Source organism: Aegilops tauschii, chromosome 5 (genome assembly GCF_002575655.3).
Source record: "Aegilops tauschii subsp. strangulata cultivar AL8/78 chromosome 5, Aet v6.0, whole genome shotgun sequence".
NCBI lineage: Eukaryota > Viridiplantae > Streptophyta > Magnoliopsida > Poales > Poaceae > Aegilops > Aegilops tauschii.
This window is the reverse complement of record NC_053039.3, coordinates 581197190-581206047: the sequence shown is the minus strand read 5'-3', so window position 1 is coordinate 581206047 and position 8858 is coordinate 581197190. Positions and strand designations below refer to the sequence as shown.

Here is an 8858-nt window from a genome sequence, read left to right as displayed (position 1 = left end):
TTGCAGACGATCGAGTGTACGTACTCTTATAAACTACTAGTACAACGTAGGAGTATATTATTTTATATAGTTCTTCCTTCATCCAAACAATGAATGCATCTGGACGTAGTTTAATACTAGATACATCATTTTTTCCTCTGACGAAGTTTTCCAGACGAAGGGAGTAGACATATTTTAGTTCTAGCTAAGCCATTTCTATTCATTTCTTTAACAAGTACTTCAGTATTTCTGAACAAGAGGGAGTAGTATTTATTGATGTGTGCAAGATAAGATTGGCCCTTATGCCACCACTCCTCTTTTCTGGAATATTATAGCCCTGTGCTTGCTCCCATACACACCACCTGTCCCCCCTCTCTCTCTCTCTCTCTCTCTGTGCAAAGAGAGAAAGAACCACCTACAAACAGACAGGCAGGGGAAGCAGAGCAAGGAGGAAGAAGAAGTGAGATGTCTTCCCCAAGCAAGCGCAGGGAGATGGATCTGATGAAGTTGTCAGTCCTCCTCCCCTTTGGCCTTTGGGTGCATCCATCCATTCATTCCTTGTCTCTTGTGAGGACTGTTGATTCATGTTTAATACTAGCTTGCTTCTCTTGTAGGATGATGAGCGATTACAAGGTGGATATGATCAACGACGGGATGCAGGAGTTCTTCGTCCACTTCCACGGACCCAAAGACAGTTCGTCTCCTCCCTCCTCCCTCACCCCTCTCTCCATCTGTCTCCTCCTGCTTAACCTAATTCTTGTTTTGCTTCCTTTGATTGATTGATTAGGTGCGTGATGATATCTGTTTCTTTCTTTCTTTCTTTGCTTGCTTGATTTGCCCTCATGTTTGTTCCCAAAATAAATCTGCCTGTTTGTTCAAGTCCTTCCTGACCTACAATACAATGGAGGATGAACTCAGCTGCCCCCCTTATTTCGGAACAAACAAACAAAAAGTAGCTTCTCTTTTCTGGGATCTTCACCCATAGTCATACACACCTCTGCTTTCACCCAAACGGAAAGGGTTCTGAACCGAAACGTGTAGAGAGATGGATGCCCTTCCACATCTAGCTGCTTATCTCATCTTTTCCTTTTTATAATTAAGAAACAAAAAGGAAAAAAAAATCCACTTTTATTTGAAGAAACTCAGCTTATCCATGCCATTCTGATGGATGGGAAATGACTTTCTTGCTTCACTTGCTTGTTTCTGTCAACATAACCAACGATTGTATTGTACCCCATCCATATCCATATGACATCTGACTAGATGAGCATGGGAGGACTTATTATTATTAACCCTGCATTATTATATGATATGGGTACGGTAGGTAGGTGCTTCATCCACATCACAATGGCCTCTCTCTCTCTCTCTCTCTCTCTCTGCTCTGCTCTGCCCAACCAACAAGTTGCCGGAGAAAAATAGACAGATTTGACCAATACCCCCAAAAATAAATGATGTCACTCATGCTTTCACCCATTTATTCTTGCAAGTTTAGTACTACAACTACTAGTGCTTGTCTGTTCAGCTGTCAAGTTTTCTCTTCCCCAACCCCGCAAAAAAAAATGTAAAAAGTTTTCTCTTCCCCACTGCATGAGTACTAGTCCCTCCGTCCCAAAATAAGTGTCGCAAAATCAGCGAGCAACACTTATTTTGGGAGGTGGGCTTATATAAGTAGTACTGTAGCAATAAAACTCTGTACATACAGATTACACAGTAATTTTGAACAAATTTGATCCTTCAATCTGCTCTCTAGGACTTATAATTTATTTGGTGCCTAATTACCTGGCTTCCTCTGCTTCCTTGCTGCAGGTATTTACCAGGGTGGTGTGTGGAAGGTGAGGGTTGAACTCACAGAAGCTTACCCCTACAAATCCCCTTCCATTGGCTTCACCAACAAGATCTATCACCCCAATGTCGATGAGATGTAAGCCTTTCTTTCTTCTTCATTTCACAAACCAACCATTCTCTGCTCTGCACACACATACTCTCAGGTTTCATCGTTTGTTTGTCCGTCGATTTGTTCAGGTCCGGTTCTGTCTGCTTGGATGTGATCAACCAGACCTGGAGCCCAATGTTCGGTAAATCCGATCGATATATCAAAACTAGTTTAACTTTGATGAATTTTACCAACTGAAGCACCACATTTTTGCTGTTGTCCTCCTGCTGCTGCTGCTGCTGCTGCAGACCTTGTGAATATCTTTGAGGTGTTCCTGCCCCAGCTTCTCCTGTACCCGAACCCCTCGGACCCCTTGAACGGCGAGGCGGCATCGCTGATGATGCGCGACAAGAATGCCTATGAAAATAAAGTCAAAGGTCCGATTTGTACCAGGACTTGTGTATTCCATATCTCTGTCATAGAGTGCATTATACAGTAGTATTTCCTTAACATAAGCTAAAAAATCTCTGTTCAGAATATTGTGAGAGATATGCCAAGCCTGAAGACATATCCCCGGAGGAGGAGGAGGAAGAGGAGAGCGACGAGGAGCTGAGCGACGCCGAGGGCTACGACTCCGGCGACGAGGCCATCATGGGCCACGCAGACCCTTAACTGGTGGATGGATGGATGCATGGATGGTTAGCTCAGTCAGTAACTCAGTAATGGAGGATGATCATGATGTATCTCTGTCTGTCTGTACATAGCTGCGGCGCTCACTGATGAATGCCGCCATGGCAGATGCTGAAGAAAGTCATCAGCCATCTCAAGTCAGCTCCACTAGTTCATGTGTCGCCGTCGTGCTAGTCGCTGTGAATAACTTGCCATTTGTTTATGTTGGTTCCATTTGCAGTTCATGTTTCCATTGTAGGGGATGTATGTTCTGTTCTGTTCTGTTTATTCATTTTCAGTTCATGTTACTGTCTGTAATTCTGTTTCTGTTGATAATCATCTCATCTCAGGGGAATTTATATCTGCTCTGCAATTCCAACTGAATCCACAGTTCCATCCTCAAGAAAACATGTACTACTACAGAGATTGCATCCTGCATTGCTAGGATGAATTTGAATCATGATGAATCTGAATCATCAGCACACACAAGAATTGACTTGGATACATTCAGATTCCGTGAGATGAGATCCATTCAGATCCTGACGCGCTGGAGCGCAGAGACGCCGTCCAGGCCCTTGGCGCCGTAGTCCGGCACCGTCGTGCTCCTGTACCGCGCAGTGTCGCCGGCGGTGACTATCGGCGCGAGCACCCTCGTCGACGCGTCGGCGCGGAGGAAGCAAGCCACGGAGACCCGGGGACCGGCGCCGTTGGCCACCACGCGGTGCTCCACGCTCCTGAACCGGTCGTTGGACAGGATCTGCAGGTAGTCGCCGACGTTCACCACCAGCGCCCCCGCCTCCGCCGGCACGTCCACCCACGCCGGCCGCCGCTCGTCGTCGTCGAGCAGCACCTGGAGGCCGCCGACGGCGTCCTGGAGGAGCACGGTGAGGAAGCTGGGGTCGGAGTGCCTCGCGGTGCCCAGCGTCCGGCGCGGCTCCGGGCACGCCGGGTAGTAGTGGCAGCCCACGCTCAGCCCGTCCAGGCACCCGGCGGTGTCCTCCAGGTACCCACGCCGGAGGCCCAGAGCCTCCGACAGCAGCCCGAAGAGCTTGCGCCCCAGCCGCGTGTACTCCGGCACGATGGCCCGGCACGCCGGCGGGATCTCCTCCCGCGGCGGTGGCTCCGGGGCCATCTCCATGTAGAGCGTGTCGCGCCAGCCGGCCGCCAGCGACCGGAACAGGTCGAAGTTGCACTGGTACCGCGCGCGTCGCGCGGGGTCCCGGCTGTAGTAGGGCGCCTTGGCCTCCGCCGGCTCCTCGTTGAAGCGCCGCACCGCCGCGAGGGTCTCCGACATGGCCGACTCCGGCACGCCGTGGTTCGTCACCTGGAAGAAGCCCACCGTCTCCGCGGCCGCCCTTACCGCGCCGACCACCGAGGCTCGCCCCGACGGCGTCGCGAGGCCGGTGAGGTCGATGACCGGGATGGCGAACTGGTGGTGACCATGGTGATGGGGCGCGTCGGCTAGGGAGTCCGGCGGGTGGTGGAAGATGGCGGGGATGGCTCCCTTGTGAAAGAGAAAGAGTGTGTTTAGCGAAAATATGCGTCTCTACATTAGATCAGCGCCCTTCATGAGCAAAAGAGCAATAGTTAAAAGCAAGTGCTCGATATTTGATCTCTTGAATGATCATTGAGCAAACCTTTGCAATAAGTTGTTACCTTCACCTGAGAAGCCTTCAGCATTGATTTGTTAAGATCATCCGCTAAAGTTAAACTTTGGTGGCAGGCCATAGTCTCAAGAATTTCAGGATATGAGAGGCCTTCGTTCATCACAGCTGACGGGCCCATGTAAGCCCCTTGAGAATTTTGAGCTACTGCACTGAAAGATCCTTTATTGCTATCTCTTGACACCGCTCGACTTTGTATGTTCCTGGTTCAGGAATATCCTATTTGACGCTAATTGCGGCAAACTGTCGAGGGAACGCACAAGGAACAGGTGCGAGCGAGCGACATGGGCCGGCCCACTGCTGGTGGATTACCGTGCTACAGGATCCCGGTTTTGGGAACCTTCCAGTTTTATTGGCTTTTCGACTTTTCAGATTTTTCTTTTTTTCTGCTTCTTTCCTTTCTTCATTCTTCCTCAAGTTTTTATTTTCCTTTTTCCGTTTCTTTTTCAATTATATTCTTTTTTCATTTTCATTTTTCTACTTCAGAAAAAGTTTGAATTCCGAATTTCTAAAATTTTCTCTTTTTTTTCAATTTTGTTCACAAATTTAGAAAAAATATGTTCCAAATATGTTCCCGTTTTCTGAAATTCATTCAAAAATTCAAAATATGTTCAGGAGTTTTCCAAAAATATTCCTGGTTAGAAAAAAATTTGAATCCCAAAAAAAGTTCCTGTTTTTCAAATTTTGTTCACGGCTTAAAAATCGTTCGAGAATTTCAAAACATGTTCAGAGGTCTAAATTGTTCAAGGGTTTCCGAATTTGCAAGAAATGATCACTTTTTTCAAAATTTGTTCACTTTTATAAAATATAAATTTGTTAATTTGTTCACATTGTTAAATAAATGTTCGCATGTTCAAAAAAGTGTTCACAATTGGAAAATATGTTCGGATTTGAAAATTTTCAACAATTTCAAAAATGTTCCTTTTCTAAGCAATATTGAATTTCAAAATTTGTTCGGGAAGTTCAAAAAATCTTTGTGATGTTCACTGTTTTTTCTGAATTTGTTCACAACTTCATAATATGTTCAGTAGTTTTCCAAAAATGTTCGTTGTTTGAAATTTTTTGAATCCTAAAAAGTGTTCCTGTTTTCCAAATTTTGTTCACGGGTTAAAAATCGTTCAAGAATTTCAAAAAATGTTCAGGTTTTAAAATTGTTCAAGAGGTTTCCAAATTTTCAAGAAATGATCACATTTTCCAAAATTTGTTTGCGATGTTCAAAAAATGTGCGAACTTTGAAACATTGCTTATGTTTTAAAAAAATCTTTATAATTTCCAATATATGTTCGAATAAAATCAATGGTGTTGAGTTCGGGCACAATGGCTTGTTCTTAGACATCAGCGCTACTCATTAGTCATTTAGAATTATCAGTTCAGATGGCTATCCGCAGCACATCTTTTTGCGAGGTCGAGAGTTCGATTCCCTCTAGAATGTGTTGCTTTTTCGTTTTTTCTTGTTTTGCTACAGTACCAGCATGGGCTTCTCATCACGCTTGATACATGCACCCTGCCATGGGCTAGCCCAGTCGCTGCGTATCCTGTGCGAAGCAGCGTCCTTTTGCCGCAAAGTGTGGCGTATAGGAGTATTTGTCGAAATCACTAGTTGAGTAGTAGTCGTTGCAAAGATCACTCTAACTCTCCAGGTTGCGACAAGTGGCTCACATGCAGCGCGCCAATTATCACAACCTGGGAGTTTTCCTTTTTTTCATAGATCCGTTTATTCAAAACGTTTTATCTCTCAAAATGTGCGTCCAAATCTTAAACCGTTTTCACTGTTGGATTCCTCGCGTCGAGATCTTCAAAACTAGATCCCATATTGATAGGTTTTGATGAACTTTTTTTCACGAAATAAACCGGCCAAAAAACCGGACAAAAAAATCGAACCGGGAGCATGGGTTTTTCCCCTTTCCGAAAGAGGCACACCCGTGCCGCTCACGAAATCACAACTGTGCCTCTCGTGGAAGCAAAAACCGTGGCTCTCGCGGAAGGAAAAAAGAAGAGAAAACACTTTTTTTTCGTTTCCGAGGAGACACAGTCGTGACTCTCGCGAAAGCACACCCGTGCCTTTCGCGGAAGCAAAACCGTGACTCTCGCGAAAGGAAAAAAAACAGAAAACGCGTTCTTTCCGTTCCTGAGAGGCACGGGCGTGACTCTCGTGAAAGCACAACCGTGCCTCTCGCGGAAGCAAAACCGTGACGAGAGGCACGGTCGTGATTCTCGTAAAAGCACACCCGTGCCTCTCGCGGAAACAAAACCGTGACTCTCGCAAAAGGAAAAAAAAATAGAAAACACGTTTTTTCGTTTTCGGGAGGCACGGCCGTGACTCTTGCGAAAGGAAAAAGAAAGAAAACGAGTTTTTTCGAAAAAAATTTGAAAAAAAATTTGGTCGAAAATCTAAGGAAGACCGGTGAAAAACCAAAACGTCGAAAAAACCCGGAAAAAAACCGTTTAAATAGCCGAAAACGCGTGCGGAAAAATAAAAAATAAATCCAAAGAGAGCGCCCAGAGCGCGACACGTGGCGAATGGCTGAGAGCGCCCCAAGTGGCGCTGATTGTTGAGACGCTCCCGATGGAGCGCTCGTTAACTAGTGGCTCACAGTATTTGTTGTAGCAATTTAGTGTTTTTGTCCCTGCATCGTTGGTTTCTTTATGCCGGCCCATGTGGGGGCGGGATGGCCCATGTTCTGTTGCTGTTCTGTTTTTTTAAAATAATTCGGAATTTCAGAAAAGTTTCAAATTTCTGAAAAATTGTATTTTGAAAAAATCTTCAAGAAATAATAAAATGTTCGTGATTTTGAAAAAAAACAAATGCTTGGGAAATCAAAAACATTGCATGATTTAAAAAAAGTTCGCGTATTCACGAATATTCATGAATTTTAGAAAAAATGTTGGCAAATTCATAAACTGTTTATGAATTATTTAAAAATATTCATAAGATTCGTAAATGTTTGTGAATTTCAAGAAATATTTCAATTTATTTTAAAAAATCATTGGTTAAAAAAATGTTCATGAAGTGTTCATCGATTAAAAAAATGTTCACGTGTTTAAAAAAATGTTCACAATTTCAAAAAATGTGCACGAATTTGAAAAAGTTCCATGGTTTAAAAAATTGTTTGCGAAATTGTCAAAAATGTTCATGAATTCTGGCAATGCGGAGATCAATATAGTTTTAGCTACACATACAAATATGTTGGTCATAATTTTGACTCATGTTTTTCAAGCAGTTTGAGCTAGAATTCTTAAAAAATACACATTGGGACATGACTCAATGTGATGACTAAATCAGGACCATTTATTTTAGGGTCTGTCTAGGACACATCTAGATGTGACATAACTATGTCACATCTAACCTGATGTCCACTCTGTTTATGGTCTATTTTTCTTATCCTAGTTTTTTTTTGTTTCTTGTTGCTGCATTATATACTTGTGAGAGCTTAGATGTGAGATCTTTAAAAAAACATCTAGGTGTGAATTAGACAAACTGTTTATTTTATGGCTTGGGATAAGTATACCTAAAGCGCCCTTTTGACCCCCAGCATTTATTTCGTATTTTTAAGTATTGTCAATAATCCCCTAAAAAAGTACTTTCAATAATAGGAGGGCCAACAAAGTTTGACGAACCGACCTAATTCACCAGCAAAACAAGCATTTATGTGTTGCTGAACGATGACGCATGAGCATGCGTGGGCTTCATTCTGTTTTTCAATCAACCAGGCTTGGAGCCCAGTGTTTGGTAATAATCGATATTGAAACTGGTTAGTCGTTACTACTCCCTCCGTAAACTAATATAAAAACGTTTAAATCACTATTTTACTTACTAGTCCTTCCCCGCAAAAACAAAAAAGGTCGTTACTAGTCCCTGTCGGCTCGGTTGTTTTCACTTACTAGAGGTAGGTAGAGCATCAAATTGTTGCTGTTGTGCTGCTGCAGAGTGCAGACAGCAACACAACTGCAAGGCGAGGCGGCTTCGTCGATCTGTACCCCTCGGACTCCTTGAACGGCGAGGCGGCTTTGCTGACAATGCGTGACAAGAATGCCTATGACCAGAATGTGAAAGATGGATTGGATTGTTTTATCTTAACGACTAGGCAATCATGGGCCACACACACAGACCCTTAGTGAATGGCTGCATGATGATCATGTACGTATCTGTAATGCTCTACAGTTCTGTCCTTGTTGCTGTTTGTTTTTGTAACTGTATATATACACTTGTCAGGGAATGTGAATCTATGTCCACCATTGGAAAGGTTGGAAGATGGCCCAGATTTTGTGGATCGGGATTGGATGATACTACGAGATCCGCTCGGATCATGACTGCGTCTGCAAATACTCCGTAGATGCAAACCAGCCGCCAAGGAAGGACCAAATTAACAAACAATCCGATTTGCCTGGAAACAAATCCTCTGATTTTCAGCTCCTTAATCTGGAAACGGTCCTCTATTTCCAACGTCTCGATTTTTTGTATTTCTACTAGTCTAGTTTAAAATCCCGTCGACATCATGGTCCGTCTTTTTCCTCCTCCTCCTCCTCCTCCCATGTGTTGCTTGCAACTCAACACCTCGATCGGATCTCCAAGCATCCAGCTAGCTCCCATGGAAGGATCTCCAACCATGAAGGATCCAGCCATGGACACGGTGATCCTACTCCCATGGAAGGATCTCCAACCAGCAGCTACC

At 44.1% G+C, this 8858-nt stretch overlaps 2 protein-coding genes across 2 annotated transcripts; one reads left to right on the top strand and one right to left on the bottom strand.

Annotated features, from left to right (window-relative positions):
• The first annotated feature begins 200 nt into the window (after nucleotides 1-200).
• LOC109766320 (ubiquitin-conjugating enzyme E2-23 kDa) lies at nucleotides 201-2891 on the top strand. Its single transcript, XM_020325086.4, has 6 exons — nucleotides 201-488; nucleotides 594-673; nucleotides 1786-1900; nucleotides 2002-2054; nucleotides 2161-2289; nucleotides 2388-2891. Exons 1-6 carry the CDS (start codon nucleotides 445-447, stop codon nucleotides 2522-2524), a joined length of 558 nt encoding a protein of 185 aa, XP_020180675.1. The 5' UTR covers nucleotides 201-444; the 3' UTR covers nucleotides 2525-2891.
• Nucleotides 2857-3815, bottom strand: LOC109766324 (1-aminocyclopropane-1-carboxylate oxidase homolog 1-like). The gene has a single exon (XM_040390277.3). The coding sequence runs from the start codon at nucleotides 3813-3815 to the stop codon at nucleotides 3054-3056; it is 762 nt and encodes a 253-aa protein (XP_040246211.2). The 3' UTR covers nucleotides 2857-3053.
• Nucleotides 3816-8858: the final 5043 nt, after the last annotated feature.

Coding starts and splice junctions, on each gene's coding strand:
- LOC109766320 (XM_020325086.4), top strand. CDS start 445: ATGTCTTCCCCAAGCAAGCGCAGGGAGATGGATCTGATGAAGTT. Junction 1,901..2,001: donor CACCCCAATGTCGATGAGAT/GTAAGCCTTTCT, acceptor CGATTTGTTCAG/GTCCGGTTCTGTCTGCTTGG. Junction 2,055..2,160: donor GACCTGGAGCCCAATGTTCG/GTAAATCCGATC, acceptor CTGCTGCTGCAG/ACCTTGTGAATATCTTTGAG.
- LOC109766324 (XM_040390277.3), bottom strand. CDS start 3,815: ATGTCGGAGACCCTCGCGGCGGTGCGGCGCTTCAACGAGGAGCCGGCG.